General features: G+C 32.9%; 2 protein-coding genes and 1 long non-coding RNA gene across 3 annotated transcripts; 2 read left to right on the top strand and 1 right to left on the bottom strand.

Moving 5' to 3' along the window:
- Positions 1-2,095: 2,095 nt before the first annotated feature.
- Positions 2,096-5,159, top strand: LOC107470065 (probable N-acetyl-gamma-glutamyl-phosphate reductase, chloroplastic; the record flags this gene model as incomplete). Its single annotated transcript, XM_016089447.3, has 12 exons — positions 2,096-2,200; positions 2,275-2,382; positions 2,462-2,548; positions 2,678-2,728; positions 2,839-2,910; positions 3,209-3,328; positions 3,676-3,736; positions 3,848-3,928; positions 4,075-4,154; positions 4,239-4,328; positions 4,610-4,738; positions 4,827-5,159. Coding segments are annotated over 12 exons (1,092 nt in total), but the record flags the coding sequence as incomplete, so codon positions are not given.
- Positions 5,160-6,089: 930 nt separating this feature from the next.
- On the bottom strand, positions 6,090-9,363 carry LOC107470077 (serine/threonine-protein kinase SRK2E). Its single transcript, XM_016089457.3, has 9 exons — positions 9,050-9,363; positions 8,888-8,962; positions 8,462-8,563; positions 7,992-8,045; positions 7,789-7,881; positions 7,457-7,549; positions 7,021-7,125; positions 6,811-6,909; positions 6,090-6,466 (listed from the first exon to the last, which is right to left on the bottom strand). Exons 1-9 carry the CDS (start codon positions 9,218-9,220, stop codon positions 6,173-6,175), a joined length of 1,086 nt encoding a protein of 361 aa, XP_015944943.1. The 5' UTR covers positions 9,221-9,363; the 3' UTR covers positions 6,090-6,172.
- LOC127742618 (uncharacterized) lies at positions 6,336-7,234 on the top strand. Its single transcript, XR_008003963.1, has 2 exons — positions 6,336-6,453; positions 6,819-7,234. It is a non-coding gene; the product is annotated as an uncharacterized LOC127742618 (long non-coding RNA).
- Positions 9,364-22,984: the final 13,621 nt, after the last annotated feature.

The raw sequence follows: 22,984 nt of genomic DNA on the forward strand, positions 1-22,984 counted from the left end.
GCCCATTTGTTGTAGAAGGGGGAGTTGGGCTTTGTTGCATGTAGCCTTCCTTGCTCTGGCCCATTTTAGTCTTTCCCTTATACTTTACTTCAATCCTACTCTTATTACTTGCATGCATATCACTCACGTTAAATGCATCCGGATTCTCCACCGTATTCTTCTCCAAAACTGTTTTGTTTGCGATCTTCTTTGAATTCAAGTCAACATCATTAGCACCTTGATTCTTTCCAAATTCAAAGACGATGTCGGAGTTGGCTGCCACTGCCGTCACCTGTCTTTCATGCATCTTGGGATTTTCACTATCATTAAAATTAACACCTTGATTGCTAATAAGAACTTTCTTCTTGCAATCACTTGTGATATGTCCATAGTAATTACATACTTCACACATCGAATACTCAACTCCATCAACAATATAACACTATGCACAATTGGAAGTTTAAGATTAACTTCGACACACGCTTTGTGAACTTTTCTCTCTCTGCAGAGCTAGTGGCAAGATCGACCTTAATAGGTTTTCTAATAACGGATGTGATCCTATTCATCGCCTTGTCATGATAGTACCATATCAGAAGACTTCTAATTCTAATTCATACCATAATTGTCCCCAAAAAATTTTTCTTTTAACCAAATAGATGGGCACCAAGATTTAACCGCAATGTAATGGCAGTTAATCATCTATGGGCCACCTGTTAAGACCTCTTTTTCATCCAAAAGATCAAATTTAGCCAAAAAATATCCATGATCCACATTCAATATTTCATAGCCTCCATTGATCCTCTATGATGCCTTTAATTTGTGAGAAAGTATAGTGTAAGGGCTTGTTTGGATGAGCTTTTAAGAAAAGATTTTTTTCGAGTTATTTTTTTTTAAAAGATCTTATGAAAAAATAAAAGTAATTTTATGTTTAGGTATCTCATACAAAAAGACCTTTTTATTTATCAATTATATTTGGGTATAACAATATAAAAGTATTTTTTTGTTTATCTATTACATGAAAAACATCTTTTTTTAAGAAAAAAAAACATCTTTTAAAAAAAGGTGTAAATTACACCTTCTCAAAAAAGATATTTTTTTTTTATTTTTCTAATACTTTTACTTTTATTACTAGAAATTTACCATTAAAAAAAATTTTTTTTAATCAAAATAATGACGCTCAAATAAGTACTAAGTAAACCTTTTGTCCAACATAAAATCACAATAACATCTTTACTAAGTAAACCTTGGAAGTAGATTCGCTCACGAGTTTATCGCAAAAAAAAAAAAAATCACTACTTTCGAAATATCACTTCCTGTTACTCTCTCTTTATCACTTGAAGCAATCTTTCCTCTATTCTCTCGTCCTATCTCCGCCGTCGACATGGCCAACAACCTTATTGTGTTTCGCCTTAACTCTTCTCTCTCGCTCTTACCTTCTCTCATTATTTGTTTAGTTAGATATTTTATTTTATTCTTTATTAAAAATTAAAAAATAATAAAAATTAACTTTAAATAGTTTAACATTATTTTATCTTATGTTTTTAATTATTATTTATTTTTGTATTTTTTAAATACTATTATAATAATTAAATAGTATTAAACGTAATTATAATTGTTTTACATGTATAAGACTATAAGTATTAAGTTAAATAAACTACTAAAAAATTTAATTTAATATAGATATTCAATTACATTGAAACCCCAACTCCCCTTACCCTTGGTTGCTGCTGCTACGAAAGCTGCCAGAGTCGCCGCCGCGGACATTGTTTCTCTCCTCTCGGGCGTAGTTGCCGGCCTCCGTCGTCCCTAGTAAGACTTACTACACTCTCAATTGCTGCATTGAATTTGCTTCATCATTCATGAGTTTGATTAGTAATTTATCAACATCTCGTGGGGTCAAAATCCAATTTAAAAACGCTGACTTACTCCCTAAATTGGAATCCAAACACAAGTCTTTATTTCATTCATCACATTGCCACTAACTTGTGCTTTTTTATTTTCATTGAATGAAATATCTGAGAGCTGATCTCAAAACCTTTCTTCCCCCCCCCCTTTCTTCTTGTATCTTGGAATCTTTTTAATATTTACTTATTCTGTTGTGTTGTTTCGTTGAAAGAGACGTGAAGGAGGGAAAGCATATGTTAGGTGTGGGAGCCGTGCTTCTTCAGAAAACACTGTTCGTGTTGGTGTTCTTGGAGCTAGTGGCTACACGGGTTCTGAGGTAGGTTCAGTGCTACCTTAGTTATTGCCACCATTGCCATTGTTTTGTGTTGAGTTTAGAGTCTTTTGTGTTAGGTTCTTAGGCTTTTGGCGAATCATCCGCAATTCGGGGTTGCTCTATTGACTGCTGATAGGAAAGCTGGACAGCCGATTGCTTCCGTCTTCCCCCATTTGGCCACACAGGTATGTATGTTTGATCATGTTAATTGCATTTGCTAGGTACTTGTCCAATGCTGATTCTTCTATCATAATGGAATTGCAGAAATTGCCAGATTTGATTGCGGTCAAGGATGCAGATTTTTCTTATGTGGATGCTGTATTCTGTTGTTTGCCGCATGGAACCACTCAGGTTAGCCATTTCAGAAATACTTATTTCTAGGAAATACTTTTCGTAGAGTCGGCTTTTTACACACGGTACCCCCTGTTTTTCCTTGCTTTCTTTTCTCAAATCCTGTTTTTTTCTCGCTTTTTCTTGCAGGAAATAATTAGAGGCCTTCCCAATCACTTGAAGATTGTTGACCTTTCAGCAGTATGTTCTAAATAACAGTTCTCTTCCCCCAACCAAACTCTATAATTTCTTGTTCTTTAGAATATAAATGAAGTTTAGCGTATATCAGAATTGTAACTGAGATTGTGTAGGATTTTCGTTTACGTGATATATCTGAGTATGAAGAGTGGTATGGCCAACCACACAGGGCACCGGAGTTGCAGGTGAGTACATTTCAATGGCAAAATTCTCATTTTGAAACTGTTAAATTGCCCTTCATTTCAACAGAATCTTATTCAGCAAACTGTGGAACCTCTAATGATGCTTATATCCGCTGCATTCAGTGGCATTTAGTCATTAGGAATTTAACTTCTCGATCTTGATTTCTGTTGAATTCTGGGAATTATGTTTTTATTATTTGTTTTAGTACTGTAGTGTCAAAACTTAAAATGAATTTTCTTAAAGTCGCCCTTGCCATTGTTTTGTTCTTAATGCTGAATTTACCTAATTTTCTGTATCCAGAAAGAAGCTATATATGGATTAACAGAGATTTTAAGGGAGGAAATAAGGAATGCACGCTTAGTTGCTAATCCTGGTTGCTATCCAACATCCATTCAAATCCCCCTTGTCCCACTGATAAAGGTTTGTAACTTAATATGCTTATTTCACAAGGCGTTTAATATATAACTAATTTCTGTTTCACTGTTTTTGTCACTTTTATGGTTGTATCCGTTTTCCTTTCTTTGTATTTTGAGTTGTCAGATATGGTCTAGGGTGTTAAGCTTGGGTTACTCTCCTTGTTAAGAAGCTTGTCTGTTAATCATCGCTCCAAAGATATTTATGTATATGGTGTTGCTTACTATATGATATGGTGTCCATGGATTATGAACTTGATAGAATCTTTATACTTCTTATTTGGAGTATTAAATTTTCTTTGTAATGAATATTGATTTTATGTTGCTATTTTCTAATTTTTATTTGGTTTACAGGCAAAGCTTATTGACATAAAAAATATTATTATTGATGCAAAATCTGGTGTGAGTGGAGCAGGTTAGAATTCTATTACACAGTTTTTGTATTCAATCTCAAATATAGAAGAAAATGTCTCAGCAATACCTGCTCATTCGAATAGTGGTTCTGCTACTTGGTTAATTACTGCAGGGCGTAGTGTCAAAGAAAATTTATTGTACACAGAAGTAGCTGAAGGTATCAATTCTTATGGTGTTACCCGGCATCGCCATGGTAAGTGTAATTTAACAATTGGAATTTAATTTATGCACTTTAAGATTAAAAAATGATGCCTCTTTTTATGCCTATCATATTGATCTCTATACTGAAGTTTAAAAGGTTCTGGATCTGTAGTGATAATCTTACTTTTTTATTTCCAGTTCCAGAAACCGAACAAGGGCTATCTGATGCTGCACATTCTAAAGTAACCATCAGTTTTACCCCACACCTGATGCCAATGGTGAGTCATGCCCTGGGATCTGTCTTATCTGATATTATCTTTCCTGCCTACAAAACTAATACATGTCCCTCGCCATTTGATCAGATACGTGGTATGCAATCAACTATTTATGTGGAAATGGCTCCAGGAGTAAGCACTGAGGACTTGTACCAGCAACTGAAGCGCTCTTATGAAGTATGTCGAAATGTCACTTGTCACCAGAAATAGATGCTATTTTAACATTTTGTTGAATGCATAACATATGAATACGGGGCAACCATGCTAAGACTACTGATCTAGCATTTGTTACTTAATGTTTATTCTTCAATGCCAGAGTGAAAAACTTCGTCACTCTGAGACCTCAGATATCTATTGGTGATGCCGCCGAATATACCATCACTTTCTTTGGTTGCATGGTTTAAATTTCTCTGCTCCTTCTTACTTCCTCCGCCTTCTCCCTTTTACTGTGGTTTCAGAATGAAGAATTTGCCGTTCTGTTGGGGAATGGAGTAGTTCCCCGAACTCACAGCGTCAGAGGAACCAATTACTGTTTAATAAATGTTTTTCCTGATCGAATTCCCGGAAGAGCAATAATCATATCTGTGGTATGTATAAGCTCCTTAAACTGAAATATTTGCATAAGTAATTGTATTATACTGTTTCGTCACTCTAAATATGTTCGTGCTGTTGTAGATTGATAATTTGGTGAAAGGAGCTTCCGGACAGGCTTTACAAAACCTTAATTTGATGATGGGGTTTCCAGAAAACCTAGGGCTCCATTACCAGTCTCTGTTTCCATAGATGAGAGTGGTAACCCTTCAACAAAACTACCCCTAACACTTAAACTTTTCAAGCCTGTTTTTCCTTCATTCTCTTGTGTAAACTGCAAGTCTTCTCTTTTTCTTTTAGTAGCTTCATCAACTTTTTCATTTCTTATGTGAAATAAAAGGGTACTGATAACTTGTTGAGGGATGCAGTTTTTTCAGGATGAGATTTTGAATATCAATTAATATTTTTGGTGGATTATTTTATCTCTCTTCACCTTATGTACAGTTGATTTAACAATGTCTTTTTTATTTTAAAAAAGGAGTTTTCATAGATTCAGCAAGAGAGAAATTGATACACAACCCATGAAATTTTGAGAGTTGTTTGAGAGACCCTTATTAATATATCATTAAATAGATGCAAACAAAAGAGAGAACCTAGCAAACAAAAGAGTTTTTCTATCCTTAAAGTTTTGATTGAGCCTCTTCTCGATTATTTTCTTTTCAAGATGAATTATTTTTGGAGAGAGAGAACCAATTTTTATTTCACGGGTTGCCTATGAGAATGATTACTCAAAGCAAATTGTTGTCCAATTTATTTAGACATAAAATTCTGCATGAGTTCTAACTTTTTCTTATTTTCTATAGGTACGTGAGGTGAAGTATTCGTTCGCTTTTAGAATATTACAGATAAAAGAGAATGCATTAAAAATGGTATCTGTATCATTTCATATAACTCAACCAAGCATGCACTCAATATATAAGACAAAAATATAATATAATTAATATACGATGCTTAAAAGGAATTATAAGATAATTCCGCTATAAAGATACTTTATGAATGATATTCATATAGTAAAATTTTTTGTTAGAATATTATGTTCACCAAAAGTAAATTTACGTAGAAATTAGATTTGACCACATAAGACTACAAGAGTTACAAGAAAATTTTGTATGGTATTTAACCACATTTAATGTTTGCTATGTGAGCCACTACAATCACTCAATTATTATGTTAAAAGTTACATAAAGTTTAAAAATAAGTGATTGTAATAACTCTAAACACACATTAAATATACATCAAGAACATATAAGTAGAAGCAACTTAAAAGGGAAAACTCAATCACAAAATCTAGCCTTTTACAAAGTGAGAGTTACATTTCCCAAACTGAAAGAAACCAGGGTATTATAATAATAATAATAATAATAATGATAATAACATTCAAATTGCAGACCCCAGAAACCAAATTATAGTGTTCCAGCAATGTTACTACATTACATAGCATAGACAATTTCTCCACTGCTATCAAGGTCAAGGTCAGGATCACTGTCTAGATCCTCATCCATGTCATCGTCGATGTCCAAGCTTCCGGTGAGGTACTGGTTGAGGGACTGGCTTCCGGCCGGAGGAATCATGGCCTCGGATATTATCTGCATGATCTCTTCAATGCTTTGTGTCGGTTGATCAGGCTCCTCATACTGGTTGCTCATTGTGTCCCCATCCATGAGATCAGCTGGTAGATTCTTCAAGAACCATTCATGGTTTTTGATCTCCGGTATACTTATTCTCTGTTTTCACAAACAACATTCATCATATGAAGTGTTAAATGTCATCATTTCTCCAAAATGCTAATTATATAGGGTCATGTATCTAAAGAACCCACACATAAACAGAGATAAAACTTCTAGAATCTTTTTTGTATTATGTATTATCTATTACGTGTATAATTATTCATGTGTCTTTACCTATTAACTTTGGACTACAAACCAAAAATCAATTAAATTGTGACTCCGACAGTCTCACTTGTATTTGTTATTGGTAATTCATGACACAGATTCTCTTATTTTATTTCTCCAATTCAATTAGTGAAAATTTTCACTCTTTTGGAACGAGATTGATAATATTAATTGACCTGTGCAGGATCAGCAACAAAAATCCTTGAGATCAAATGGCGGCACTCAGGAGATATATGAACATAGTCAGGAATTGAGTATTGGACATTCAAAATCCTCTGCAACCAACATTCAATATTAGTATACCATTTAGAGAAACAAGTTCCATCCATCAAATAATTAAAAAGAAAAGAAAAGAAAAGAAAAGAAAGGAGGAAGCAATGTCTTACATGTATTGTTTTGCGGAAATTTTTAGGTTCCTCTGGATCCTCAAATGGATAAGCACCAACCAACATCACATATAAGGTTACCCCACAAGACCACACATCTGCAATCTGAATCATGGTTCAGTTACAACATTACTACATTTGTTAGTATATCATATCAGTTTTACACTTGCATGCAATCGCATAATGATACATCAATAAAAATAATTAGTTTTTACATTGATTTCGTGAATGGTCATATCTAAAAGAAAGGAGGTGATTACGTTGTAGATATATCAAAATTAAACTCTTTTTCATAACCATTCTCTTCTTCCTAATCAGCTAAAAGAATTCGACTTTCAAGACAATCGTAGCACATAGCTTTTAAATAGAATTCTATCGACGTGACAACTATACTTGAAAGAATATAAATTTCGATTTAATCATAATGAAAATTTACCTTGCCATCATATTCCTTCTTAAGCAAAACTTCAGGAGCAATGTATGCAGGGGTGCCAACTGTAGATTTTGGTTGTGAATGTAGCACTGAAGACTGGAGAAGTAATCAAGAACAATTGCAAGATGCATAAGTGTCACTAATTCCACTCCCAAATACAAAGGAAAAATTATAGAAATCTGCTTGATCTTAGACTTATAGAAACCTAGAGTTTGAGAGCCAAATCTATAATGTGATTAATATAGTTTTGTATAATTTAGTTTCTAAGTACATTAATAAAATAATAATAATAAAACTAAAAGATAAAGAGGACAATAAAAAGAAGAACATTATACCTTTGAATAACCAAAATCACAAATCTTCAAGCGAGGAGCTGGACTACCATCCAACAATGTATTTTCCAACTTCAAATCACGATGACAAACTTGCTTTTTAATTATGAAAAAGACAAATAAAACCAAATATTCAAGTAAGATATATCTTTAAATAAACTATAAGTGTAGAAGAAATAAGGAAAAAATGTGCTCAACTTATGTACCATTGCATGACAGTAGCTAACCCCAGATATAAGTTGTTGGAAGAAGAAACGTGCCTGCGCATTATAACATATAATTAATAATAGCCATTAAATGTAAAATAATACATAATAGAATAAATGTTTCCTATATTCTTTATTTTTTTTACACATTTAGTATAAAAGTACGTATTATATTCCTTTGTTTTGCAATGTATTATTTTAAAAAACTTTATATGCACGTATTATACCCTAGTGTACCAATAAGTACTATCTTATTGATTTATTTTTTATTTATTAAATGTATAAAAGTAATAAAAATAAAATTAGTTGAAATAACAAGTTACTTAAAACTTAATTAAAAAATTTTGAGTTCAAATCTTAAAAATAGGAAAAAGATATTTTTATAACTTATTTATTTAAAAAGAAAATTATACAATAATCTTTTTCATATTCCGATAAATAAAATGATGGAGTTAATAGAAGAGGGGTACCTCGTCCTCACTAAAGCGCCCTGCATTGCATATTCGTTCAAATAGCTCTCCTCCCGAGGCATATTCCATGACAATAGCCAAATGTGTTGGGGTCAGTATAACCTATAGTTGATCTAATTTAGTAATAATAAAACTACGAGAAGATTGAAATAATTAATTAATCAAAAATACTATTTATTCATTAAAATCAACCACTAATGTATTTGTGGATAAATATATGTATAATTTAATTTATTTTTAAATAATGCTACATATACATTAAAATTAACTACTAAAATAAGTCACTAATATAAAATACATATTAAAAATATACATATTAAAATATATATGTATTTATATTCTAACATATTTTATACTATAATTGATATTAATAACTGATTTTAGTATACAAATACGATAACTCTTACTTAATACATATATACATACCTCCTTGAACCTCACAATATTGGGATGCCTTAGTGATCTGTGATTTATAATTTCCCTCTGTACATTTTCATCGATCTGTTTTGTAATAACTCATTACTATCCATATAAACTTATAAAGTATATTACTTAGAGTGCATAAGAAGAAGAAGAACATATAATTACCTTTTCACCCCTCTCAATATACTTAACGGCAACAAGTTGGTCGGTGTGCTTATCCCTCATGAGCCTGGCGACTCCGAAGTTTCCAGAACCAATATCTCTAACTAACTCATAGCGATCACTCTCATGCATTATGGGTATATCCATTCCTCCTCCTCCGCTTCTATGATCCATTTTTCACAATCCAAGAACAAGAAGATGATGATGATAATGAAGAAAAAGAAGTGGTTGAGGATTGATGAGAGTTGGGTGAATGTGAAAGAGACCAAAGATATGGAAACGAACTTGCAAGAACCTAATAAGCAAGGAACCTCGTGAACTCTACACCAACTTCATCAATTTCACTTATTATTATTATTATTACTATTATTATTAATGTTATATATATATAGACACATAAGCTCCTGAATAATGATACATTTTCTCCAAGTGTTTTAAATGCTACTTTTTATATATTGGCTTTCACAACATCTGATTCAACAAAGTTGTAGCTAGTTAGAAATTAGATATTGATTTTATTCATATGGGAACACTAATCATACACTTTTTCTTTCTGGTCGGTTCCCAATCTCTCATCATTTCATGCCTTATCATCCCCTAAAAGACATAATTGCCCTTATCTTTTTATCTTAAACTCCTTTTTTTTCTGTTTGGAATCGGTTAAATTTTTATGAGAGATAATTCTTGATGTTAAAGTCTAAATAAAAAGATAAATTTTTTTCTATATTTTTTGTTTTTACAATTTTGTGAAAAAATAAATAAATGTAAGAATTTAAATAAATTACAAAATTTTGAAAATAAAAAATATAAATAAAAAATGAAAATATAAATTAAAATCTTTTGATTCATTTATATTCATTTTTTAAATTATATTATTTTTAGTATTATCTATTTTCAAAACTTTTTTTAAAGAAAAAATGAAAATAATAATAATATTAATTTTTCATACAAATCTAAAAATAAAAATATCAAAAAACTAATTAAAGTAGTGGTCAAGTTTTTTGGTTGTGGATTTGAAGGATTAGTGATGCAGGGCAAAAAAACGGGGGGATAAAAGAACAAAAGAAAATCAAGTGATGAAATGACGACCAATAATGTAAATGTGTTTGGTTTACAAAAATAAATAAATAAAGAGCATAGGAAATGAAAAGCNTCAATTCTGATTTTTTTTTGTCTGAAAAGAGTTATATTTTGGTATAGCAAAATAAAAAAAAAAAGAGGTATTTACGCTTAAGTTAGTAAATGTGTGAAACGCGATTATATTTTGATAAAATATCTTACTTTTTATATGTGAGGCGAGATATTAACAATTATGTTTCAGGAATAATTTATATTAAAGAAGAATAATATCATATCAAAACGTTATGATATTCATTTTGGTATATAGAGCCGAGTTATAACATTTGAGCGAGTTATAATGTACCGAGCTCGAGTTATAACATTTGACCGAGTTATAACAGCCATATCATAAACCCTAAACTTGACCTGACAGTATTTTGATAAAGCAGGTTGAACTTTTAGAAAATGAGTTATAACTCTATGAATTTTATGGATATAGAATTTCTAATTCAACATACTCTGATTAAAATTGAAGAAATAAAAGAAGTCAATAAATAATTAAATAAATAAAAGTTAAAAAAATTTAATGACATCATTAAAAAAGAGTGTTACTTTTTTCACTTACCAATGTCATCGATACCGTTATTGTGATAAGATGCTACAGTTGTGATCCTTGAGATGGAACTCAACCAGTTTTATTAACTTGGATGTAGTTTTTATTTTGGAATCAGTTCTCATAAATTTAACTTTTCTTCAACCAAAACGTGTTGAATAAAGTATTTATAAAGACATGAGTAAAAGAGGTGAGTACCACCTTCTATTCTTTTCATTTTATTTTGTTTCCTTTTTCTACTCTTCTTTCCTGTTCGTGAGAGGTATGGATAATGAAAGGGAAAAAAATATATAGTACATATGAATGGGTGAATGAAAATGTGAAGATACAAGGGTCATTGTTTGTAAATAAGGAGAGTGTTAGTGAGATAAATGTGACAAAAATAGTGAAGACACGATCAGGAGTTGATGTTGAGTTGTTACTATATTCTAGGGTTGATCGTGTGTTTCATAGGAAAAATGATTTTGAATTTTTCAACATGTATAGCCGTCTTTTTGAAGAACTGCAAGTTAAACTTTCATTTACCGTTTTTCAATGTAATGTGCTAAATCAGTTAAAGTATGCCCCTCGTAGCTTTACCCAAATAGTTGGGTGTTTTTGCAATGTTTCGAAATTTTGATAGAGTTTTTAGATTTAAAACCTTCATTAGAGTTGTTCTTTTCCATGTTTCAGGCAAAAGGAGTTTGGAAGAGGGATTGGATGAATTTAAATAGTACACCTGATTTTTCCATTTTCAAATTGTATAAATTATCGTTCAAATATTTTAAAGAAATATTTTTAAAAGTAAAATGTGCCGACTGTCGAGGATGTTTTTCCATTCTATCTGGATGAAAATCTTGGTGAAAAATTTTCTTTGTTCTGGTGTTCCCAGCCGCAGCATATTCTAGGCCTAAAAAAATTAATTTGAAAAATAAGTGTATAATTAAATATTTGGTGGAAGTTGTTGATAGAAAAAATTTGATATCAGATTTTGACTTGCTTCCACGAGAAGACAATAAGCAAGCTGCAATAAATTATTTTGGTAAGATTTGATATAGGAAGACGAGAAGTTGCCCTCAGGTATGTATAGTAAGTAATATGTTGAATTCCTTTTTTATTTTATTTTTTTTAGGTGGAAAATATCCAGAGTCTCGGTTGTGAGCTTGAGAGCTCGTTTTAAGACAAAAAATATTGAGGGGGAAGATCTGTCGTCAAACCTTAACAAAAGAGGCAGAGAAGGGGAGATGAACTAATCCCACCAAAGACAAAAGAAAATTATTTTCAAAAAGAGGAAGTCAGACCTTATTGACGTTGACTTGTCCGATGATTTGACTGAGAAAAGGAAAGATATACCACTGGCCGAGCTTACTGCTTTTGCGGATAATAAAAAAGCTTCGTTGTTTTGCCGAGGATGCTAATGGGTCCTCAATTTGGGGTAACGATTTTCTTTTTATGGTTGTCGCCGATGAAGTATGTCAGTCGTCTGCCGAGGTGGCCTTAGCTAATAAAGTTGGGGATGTTGTCATCGATCAATATATGCAGGTATAATATGTATTACCTTTATATATCAGTAAAGTGAAGGTGTGTAATTATTTATTTGTTTGATTTAGGTGCTCAGCTTGCGCTTGGCCAATTTAGGTCGGAGTCAGGAGGTGAAGCATAAAATATTGTTAGAGTAAACCGACGAGCTGAGCAAGCTGAAAAAAGAGTTGGAGCTGAAGAAAAAATTAGTAGCATATCTGGAGGTTAAACTTGCAGAAAAAGAGGAGAAGTTAAAGGTTATGAAGAGCAATTATGAGAAAGAGTCGGAGTTGCTGAAGAAGAAGGATGGTGACTTGTCTAGCATGAAATATCAGATTATTGATGTTACTGTGAAATTGAAGGATATGGAGAAGACTAAGCAAACTGAAATATTCGATGCCTTTGTAGAGGGATTTGAGCATGCTGTCATGCAAGTAAAGTTTTTGACCCTGGACCAAGATTTTTCTCAAATGGATCTAGAAAAAATTGTTTATAATGGAATTTTGGTTAACGATGAAGAGGGAGTTGAGGAAGGAAATGAAAATTTGAGATAGTGGTATAGTTTGTTATATTTATGACTTTCTTATTTTGTATTGTGATGAGTTTGTGGTTTGGATGAAACTTAGTTAGCATTGGTTTTATTATGATAAAAATCATGTATATTGGGCCAAATATATTGGCTTTTGAATAGCTAGTTGCTTATATGACTTTTTTGCATATTTTGGTGTTTTGGAATGTGGTAAGTAGTTGTATTTGAATTTTGAAATGGATTGGTTATATTCACTATACGAAGAATATTGCTCGGGAATTTGATTGATCTTAATAGATTAGTAATTATAGGATTGATATATGGATAGCTGTCAGTTGTGATAGGAGAAGTTTGATTCCCAAAAATGTCATCATTAATAGATGAGATTGCAATGTACATTGAGCATTTATTTGTAAAAAGATTTGTATGACATGAGTGATTATTTGTGTTTTGACAATTATATCTCGAAGAGATATAGATCGGTAGAGAAAAGAAGAACAGTAATTGATAACTTTATGAAAAAAGACGAGTATATAATATTGTTGACCCTTGATTACACAGGTGCGGGTAGGCTTGCCTCGTTAAAACCTTTCCAAGCAAAATCCGTCTTGAAAAATATTAGAAGTAAGAAAAAGAGTACAAGTATGTCCCTGTCTTTTAACTATAATAAAGCTTTAAAGAGAAAATGTTCCAAGCGTTAAGTAAAGTTGTACCATTTAAAGATTGTAAACAATATGCGTCGTTTCCTAGTATTTCAATAACTCAGAAAGGGCCTTCCCAATTTGCTGCTAATTCTTCATGTGCTGGAGGTCGTCTTGCTTGTTTAGTTTTCCTGAGTACTAAGTCATTGACTTGAAAGGATTGAGGGCAGACTTTTTGTTTGTATCACCGAGCTATGTGTTGTTACATAGCTCGGTGACATAGTGCTGCTAAACCTCGAATTTCTTCAATAGTATCTAAATCAAACTGCCAAGCTGCATCTTGTAAACAAGAATTAATGAATTGAGTTCGGAGTGATGACTGAGAGACCTCTAGAGGAATCATGGCTTCAGATCCATAAACTAATCTAAAAGGTGTTTCCTTTGTTATTGAATGAACAGTAGTGTTGTACCCCTACAGAATTTTTGGTATAAGTTCAGCCCAGAGCCCTTTTTGCATCATCTAGTTTTTTTCGTAAAGCATGTAGGACAGCTTTATTGGCTGCTTCTGCTAAACTGTTTGTTTGTGGGTGTTCAACTGAAAAAAATGTTGTGTTATCTTTAGGTTCTGTAAAAAAAGGTAAACTTTTTATTGACAAACTGGCGACCATTGTCAGTGATAAGGTGCCGAGGTATACCAAATCTGCATATGATATACCTCCAAACAAAAGAAATTATCAGCTGAGACGTTATTTTAGCTAAGGGTTGGGCCTCAATCTATTTGAAAAAATAATCGATAGCAACTACTAGAAATTTTACCTGACCTGGTGCTAGTGAAAAGGGACCAAGGATATCAAGCCCCATTGATGGAAAGGCCAACTTACTTTGGAGTTATGCAAGATCTCGGCCAGTATGTGTATGATCAGAGAGTGTTTTTGATAATTGGGACAAGCTTTCACTTGGGCACTGCAATCTTGTTGTAACGTCGGCCAGAAGAATCTGGCATGAAGTATTTTGGAGGATATGCTTTAAGCTCTCACGTGTGTGCCATAAATGTCTTCATGAACTCTAGAGCTAGTTCAGCATCTAACCTGGAATGACATTTTAACAATGGACAAGTAAAATCCCGTCTATATAGAAGATTATTGAATAGTGTAAAAAAGGATGCTTGTAGTCAAAATTTCCAGAGATTATTAATTCCTAGTGGGATATTTCTAGCTTTTAGATACTAGATATAGGATCATCTCTAATCTTCTTTATGAGTGACACTTAAAACCTCGTTTAGACTTATACCTGGTGTGAGCAATGTAGATTGATAAAGAAAATAAGTGTGTGATAGTGTGCTTGCGAGTTTAGATAAAATATCAGCTCAATGATTGTGTTCCCTAGGAATATGATAGATTTCAAAATTTGAAAAATTAAAAATGAGGGATTTTACAATTGCCAAATATTTTGCCAATAAAGGGTCTTTGACTTGGATGAGATTGTTTACCTGTTTTACGACTAGTAAAGAGTCGCAATATACCTTTAGCTCCGAGATATGTAGATCAATTGCTAACCTTAGGCCCACGATTAGAGATTCGTACACTGTCTAATTGTTACTTGCCCTGAAAGAGAGATGTAAATAATGTTCAAGAACAAATCCATTATCATCTTCAAGGAGAACTCCAGCTCCACATCCTTGTGGGTTAGATGCACCATTTACATAAAGAGTCCAGTCAATGGAATGTTTGTCCAAATTGGGAGCAATGAACTCGGCGACGAAGTCTGCTAAATATTGTGATTTGATTGGCCCTCTACTTTGATATCTGATGTCAAATTTGGAAAGCTCAACTGACCACTTTATAAGTCGGCCAGCTAGTTCTGGTTTATTGAGAAAGCTCAAATATTGTGGTTGTTTAGTTCAAACATTGATGACATGACTCTGAAAGTATGGTCGGAGGCATCAAGCTGAGAATACCAAGGCGAGAGCGAGCTTCTCTATCTTTGGGTGACGAAGCTCGGCATGCTACAGTGACTTGCTTACAAAGTAAATAGGTCTTTGCACTTTTTTTCTTTTTGTAACAAGAACAGAGCTTACAGCCCAATCATTAACAGATAGATAAAGAAAAAGTTCTTGCCAATAATGAGATTTTTGTAAAATTGAGGTTTTTGAAAGGGTGACTTTTAGATTTAAAAAAACATTTTCACATTCATTATTCCAATTGAAGTTGTTTCTCCTTTTCAGTGTTTGGAAAAAGCAAGAAGACTTAAAAGGTAAACAGGGTAAAAATCTGGATAAGGCAGCGAATCTCCTTGTTAAATGTTGTACTTCTTTGATAGTTTGTGGACTTTTCATCTCAATATAGCTCGACATTTGTAGGGATTTGCCTCTATACCTCGGCTTGTAAGAAAAAAACCTAGAAACTTGCCTCCTTAGCTTGCACACCAAAGGCGCATTTCTCCGGATTTAGTCATATGTTATACCGTCTGATTTGATTAAAGATTTCAGTGAGGTCGTTGACATGCTTGTTGCCGGGCTTTATTTTCTCCACCATGTCGTCAACATAGACCTCCATGTTCTGCCCAATTTGGTTAGCAAACACCTTATCCATAAGGCGTTGGTAAGTAGCCCCTACATTTTTAAGGCCAAAATGCATAACTTTATAGCAATAATTACCATATTCATTTTTAAAGGCAGTTTTATCTTGATGAGAAGGATGCATTAGGATTTGGTTATAACCAGAGTATGCATTCATAAAACCTAGTGTTTCAAAACCTGATGCATTATCAACTAAAGAATCAATAGATAGTAAAGGATGTGTCTTTTGGGCATGCTTTGTTTATATCAGTAAAATCAACACATATGTGCCATTTACCATTATGTATTTTTACCATGACTACGTTTGCCAACCAAGTTATGAACCTAATTTCCTGTATGAAGCTAGCATTTATGAGTTTTTTATTCTCTTCCAATGATGCCTGTTTTTTCTCACGACAAAGTTGCATTTCTTTTGGGTTATACGTCAGACAGATGGATTCAGTGCCAATTTGTGAGGGATGACCGAAGGATCAATCCGGGTATGTCAGCAGGAGTCCATGCAAATAGGTTAGCATTTTGATGTAGGAAGTGTTGAAGTGCATCGTTCTCATTTGGGTTCAGAGTTGTACCTACATAGGTGAATTTATTTAAATCGTTAGTTAAATAGATTTTTTGTAATTTATTCATTGGTGTTGGTCGTTCAAGGAGCTCGGTTCTTGGATCAAGGTCGGCTAATGCTGGGAGCTCGATTGAATTATGAACAGCGTTTACTTGTGAGCCTATAGCTCGCTTTAGAGCTGGTGATTTCAAACTGATGTTGTAGCAATGTCGAGCTTCACAATAATCACTGTGAATAGTTGCAATGAGGTCATCCGGCATAGAAAACTTGACACACAGCTTAATTATAGACACTATAGCACCAAATTTATTCAAAAAAGGTCAGCCAAGTATTAAGTTATAAGGACTGAAACCATCAACAACAAGATATTGAATATCGGAAGTTTTGGTTAGAGGATGCTCACCTAGTATAGTTTGTAACCACACAGATTCTGATACCGGTATACATTCACCTGAGAATCCCACTAGGTCTCCAGTGGATAGTTGGAGTATGTTATTGCTCAGCTTCATTTTTTGAAATGTAGAGTAAAATAGGACATCTACACTACTTCCAAGGTCAAGCAATACCTTATGTACTAATAGATCTCCTAGTTGGATAGAAATGACAACTGGGTCATCTAACTTGGTGCCATTTGTATTGAAGTCGAACGGTTGGAATGTCATTTTTGGAAAATGAGGAGGGGGTTGGGATTCGTTGAGAGTACCCTCTAGCGAGAGCATAGCTCAGTATGTACATTTTCGGGCGGAGTTTGAGGCCCCCCGACTAGCGAAGCCTCCAAATATACCGTTAATGTTACCTTGTGGTTGATCAGGGTGAGTGTGAGTAGTTTTCTCCTTGCTCCGGGAATATTGTCCGACAGAAGAATGGTCGGCAGAGTGTCCAGTGCGTTTTTGAATATGGCCACTGATGTGGGTGTGTTTGACAAACACCTTGGCGAAGAGAGAAGTGCATTTAAGTCTCTTGAACGCTTCTTTTTTTATGTTTGGCAACTTTTTATCCCATGCAAAAGTGATTCCACCTCTGAACGCACGTTCACATGAAGCTAAAATTTATTACTTATGCGTTCATGTTCATGGTAGCTGGTTAGCATTGAAAAATTAGGTGAGAAATTTATTTTTTTTTCTACCAACCCTACCCTTTATTTTCTTCTATAAAAAAGATACCAGTAACCATTACCTTCATGGCTTCACAGTAGTTCTTTCTAATTCTTCGTATTTATTCGTTCCAATTTTTTTTATCAAAATCTTTCAGATTTATTTTAATCACTAGTAAGATGAATATTTTAATTTTCTTTATTATTTTTAATTAAAATATTATTTTAATTTTTATTAAAATAATAAAATTAAAATATTTTATTATTTTAATTTTTATGTTTTTTTATTCGTATGATATATATTGTTGGTTTTATGGAATTTTTATTGTTTCATGAATTTTTTTTCTATTCTTTGATGTAATTTATTTTTATTTTGTATAAAAAATTTTAATTTTTATTCGGCTTTGTAAAGTTTGTAGTTGTAATTATTATATACTACGTTTATTATCAAAATTTTGTATAATATAAATTATGATCCTATCAAAATGGACAAAATAAATGAAAACTAATTAAGTAACGATAGAATCATAAATGATGAAAATTTATAGTTTAAAATAATACTAAATTAAAGAGGACTGATAGTACTAAAAAATTATAGAATATTTTTTGTTTGACATTATAAAATTTAGGTATAATTACTCTGTTGGTCCCTATAATTTCGTAAAATTTTCAATTAGGTCCCTATACTTTTTTTCCTTTTAATTCGGTCCCTACACAAATTTTTTTTTTCAATTAGGTCTCTCTTGGTAGTAATTGGCTTAATTTTATAGGGACCTAACTAAAAAAAATTGGTGCATAGACCTAAATAAAAGAAAAAAAAGTGTAGAGACCTAATTAAAAAAAATTTTGGTGCAAGGACTCAATTAAAAAAAAAAAGTACAGGGATTTAATTAAAAATTTCGCAAAATTATATCGACCAACAGAGTAATTAAACCTAAAATTTATAATACTCTCTTTTATATTTTTATTTTTTTACTGTATTTCTTTTATTTATATGATAAATAATTTTTATATTATTTTTGTTAATCTTCTGACTTTTCATGTATATTATTATTTTTTGTAATTCTTATTGTTTTTTTGTTCATATTAATTTTTTTATCATTTACTGTTCTTTATGTCTAATATTTTTGTTTTGGTTGAAATTTTTTATTTTTTATTTGGTTCTATAAAATTTATAATTATAATGCTCGTATACTATATTTTATTGTAATTTTTTTATAATATAGATTATAATCCCATTTAAAAAGATAAATTAAATAAAAAATTATTCATAGATAAATTTTATTATAAAATTAATTAATAAGATTTATTTAAATATTTAAATTAAGAGGATAGGATAATATTAAAAAATATTTAAATTGAAGTCTCTTTTAGCAATTTTTCATCTAAAAGTGATTTTGAGTAGTATAATCTAAACAACATTTATTTTACTATAATTTGTTTTGATATAAAGATTGTCAAACATAAATCACGTTAACACAAACTTACTTTTCATCAAATTAATTTTGCGAAATTAATTTTATACAAACTTTCGTTTGCAAACTCTAATCCAAACACATGCATACTTATCCAAATGTCCCTGTCGAGCTAGTCGCTTTAATAGATCTTTGGTTATGACGCACTCATTAGTAGTGTGCCCATGTTTCTGATGAAAAATGCAGTATTTGGATTTATCTACATTTTTTATGTCCTAATAATTTTTGGTTTTTCAAGGAGGCTTGACGAGCTTTGCATTCAGGATTTTTTTTTTGTTATATCCTCCCTTTTGTTGTTGAATTGTGTATAAGAATCGTAACGGGGTTAATTTAAAGGTCTTGTTGTTATCCCGAGATTTATCCTTGTCCTTATTATTGTGGGTTTTTTTCGACTTTCAAACTTGACGGAGTTCTTCAATCTCCATTTGACCTTTAGCTTTTTTGCGAAACTCGGTAAGCATTTTTCGTTTTGCTACTGTGATTGCTTCTTAGAAATTTTTTGCCGAAGTCTGCTTTTGATGGCATGTAAATATACTTCGGAATGGAGATCTAGATGGTTACCGCCACCTTCGTAAAAAAAGTAATATAGTCTCTCAGGCTTTCATTTTGTCCTTGCTTGATTGTGTTCAAGTAGTTGGAATCATGTATATAAATAGAATTTGCAGTGAACTGATCTTCAAACAGTTTCGCCAATTTCTGAAAACGAAAAATAGAATCTGCAGGCAAAGAACAAAACCAATCAAGTGTAGGACCATCTAAAAAGGTAGGAAAACAATGATATAAAACAAGATCAGAAGCACCATTTACTATCATTATAGATCGAAATTTCTTGATGTGCTTTTTCGAGTCGCCCAATCCGTCATAAGGAGTTAAAGTCAACAGCAAGTGAACCTTTTAGGCATTTGAAAATTCATGACATCAGCCGTGAATGGACCAACGACATTGTCCAATTCATCGTCGTCATTGGCTTGTGGATCTTCTTCTTGCCATTGAGTTTCAGATACATGTGTTGGATCAGAATTGTCTTCCTCATCCTCTGGTTGCTCATTATGACCATCATGATTTTCAATCCGAATATTGGTTAATTCGGCTATTTAATTTGTCATTCTTTGGTTTTCTTCCGTCATGCGCTGATTAGCTTGTTATGACTCGGTCATCATCTGAAGAAGCTCGGATGGTGTTGGAAGAGGTTAGTCAGCCATAAGCGAATAAGAAAATTTTGGGGCCTAAAGGAAAAAAAAAGGATTTTTATTTCTCGGGCCCACGGTGGGCGCCAATTGTGCTCGTGTGATGATCGGGGTATAGCTCGTCCTCCAGCAGTCAACTCTGAGCTTCTTGTCTGGAAAGAGTTATACCTTGGCGCAGAAAAAACAAAGAAAAAAGATATCTACAAAAGGCATTCCAACGCTCAAGTTAGTAAATGTGTGAAACGATCATATCTTGATAAAATGTTTTATCTTCTTTATATTTTTTGAAAGTAAAAGCTCAATACTCAAGTAGAGAAAAGTAAGATAAAGAAAAGAATAATAAAGGCATAACAACTCCTATGTGAGACGAGATATTAACAGTTATGTTTTAAGAATAATTTGTATTAAAAAAGAATAATATTATATCAGGATGATATTCATTTTAGTGTATAGAGCCAAGTTATAACGTTTGAATCTTGATTATTGACGCCAAAATTGGAATTCTTTTTATAACATAACGGTTAAAAAGTAAAAAGGAAGTATTAGAAATTGTTCACGTGTTTCTTTGTACGGAAGCGGAACTTTTTTTCCGAGCATATACCCATTTTGGCCCTCAAAGAATTTTAAATCAAACATTTTAGTCCCTAACTAAAATTAATTACTCGATTGGTCACTAACAATTAATTCCATCAGTCACTTAGGTCCTTGACTCCATCAACTCTAACGGAAGACAAAATGGTCTCTGATAACTCTAACATGGATAAAATGATCCCTGACAACTCTAACAAGGGACAAAATGATTTCTGACTCCTTTATTCGAAAACGACACTGTTCTTCCCTAATTGTTATCATATCTCGCATAACTCTAACATTCATACTCTCCTTTTTCACCTTCACAGTCTTCATTTCCATCTTTTCCTTCCTCCTCTTTAGCTTGTGTAATTGTCACACGTGTCGCATGATGCATGAAAACTTGTCTCTCAACAAATTTTCCTTCGGCAAGTATACCGAATTGTCGTCAAGTAAAACTCACAATAGAGTGAGGTCGAATCCCACAGGGATTGATTGGTCAAGCAACTTTAATTAGAAGAATATGCTAGTTGAGCTAAACAGAATTGAGATTGAGATGCAGAAATTTAAATGACTAGAAAGTAAATAACAGAAATTAAAGTGCAGAATCTTAAATGGGGAGTTGGGGTAGTGAGCAGGAAATTAAATGGCAGAAAGTAAATAGAATGGGTAAGATCAGAAATGGGGAGATCATTGGGTTTAGGAGATGTTGCATTCTCTGGATCAAGTTCATTTTCATCTCTTCCTCAATCAATGCATTCATTAATCTCCTTGGCAATCTTAAGTGATTGAATCCCAATTTCTTGGCAATTCAATCTCTCTAAGCTTGAACAATTGCCCAATTCCTTGATTTAATTGCTCATGGGAAGAGATGAAAGTGTGGTCACTGATGATACCACATGTATTTCCAAATCAAAGTGTTGGAAGGATTAAATGTCACAATATCCACTCATCCCTTTTCCAAGGCTCAAAGGAGATCCAATTATGGAGAGTTTCTTTTCCAAGATAACTAACCAATTGAATTAAGATTAAAAGCTTTCTAGTAAGATTAAGAGAAAAGAAAGAAGAAGAAGAATGAAAACTATAATTGATCCATCAAATTACAACAGAGCTCCCTAACCCAATGAAAGGGGTTTAGTTGTTCATAGCTCTAGGAATGAAAAATGGCAGAAAAGAAGAATCCATGCTAGAAGTATAGAAAAGTAAATATGCAGAGAGTAGTTCCCAAAAATGCTAAGCTCCTCTCTAGTTCAAAACTACTCCTATTTATACTACTCCTCATGATCTTCTAGTGAGTTCTTCAAGTCTTGGATGTAGGCTCTGGACCTTGAGTTGAAGCAATTCTCATCTTTAGTGATCCCAGCTTGCAGAGAAATATGAATTAGGCTTGGGCATTTAGTGAGATTAACGTTGGGTAATATTTTGAGTGCGAGAACATTAGTGGCATTCACTTTTTCCACTAACGTTCCACCCTTATATTCCCACGTTAATTCCAATGTTAGAAATCTTAACGTGACTTCTAACGTTTCTTACTCAATCCTTGGCCAACGTTAATGGGACTCACTTTTTCCATTAACGTTGGCTTGTGCCTCTTTTCGCAAACGTTAATGGGAATCACTTTTCTCATTAACGGTGCTTGCCTCTTGCCCCTACGTTAGATTTCACGTTAGCTTGGCTAACGTAGCTCTTAACGTGGGTCTCTATCACCTTCGAGAGCGTTAGTGACACTCACCTTTGTCACTAACGCTCCAATTGCCTTAAGTCCCTATGTTAGAACCCATGTTAACTAAGTTAACATGGCTCTTAACGTAGTAATGAAGCCATCTCCCAACGTTAGTGACAAAAGTGAGTGTCACTAACGTTGGTTCTTTGAATTCAACTCCACGTTAACTCTCACGTTAACAATCTTAACGTGAAAGTTAACGTAGGCAATGCTAATGATCCAATGTTAGTGACAAAAGTGAGTGTCACTAACGTTGGCGTTGTTGATCCTTTTCCACGTTAGAGTTCACGTTAACTAAGTTAACGTGACTCTTAACGTGGGGCATTGCCTAGTTTCCCAACGTTAGTGGTGTTCACTTTTACCACTAACGTTGAGGAGAAACGTTATTGGAGTTCACGTTTCTCGTTAACG

The sequence above is a fragment of the Arachis duranensis genome, chromosome 10, assembly GCF_000817695.3.
Source record: "Arachis duranensis cultivar V14167 chromosome 10, aradu.V14167.gnm2.J7QH, whole genome shotgun sequence".
NCBI classification, from domain to species: domain Eukaryota; kingdom Viridiplantae; phylum Streptophyta; class Magnoliopsida; order Fabales; family Fabaceae; genus Arachis; species Arachis duranensis.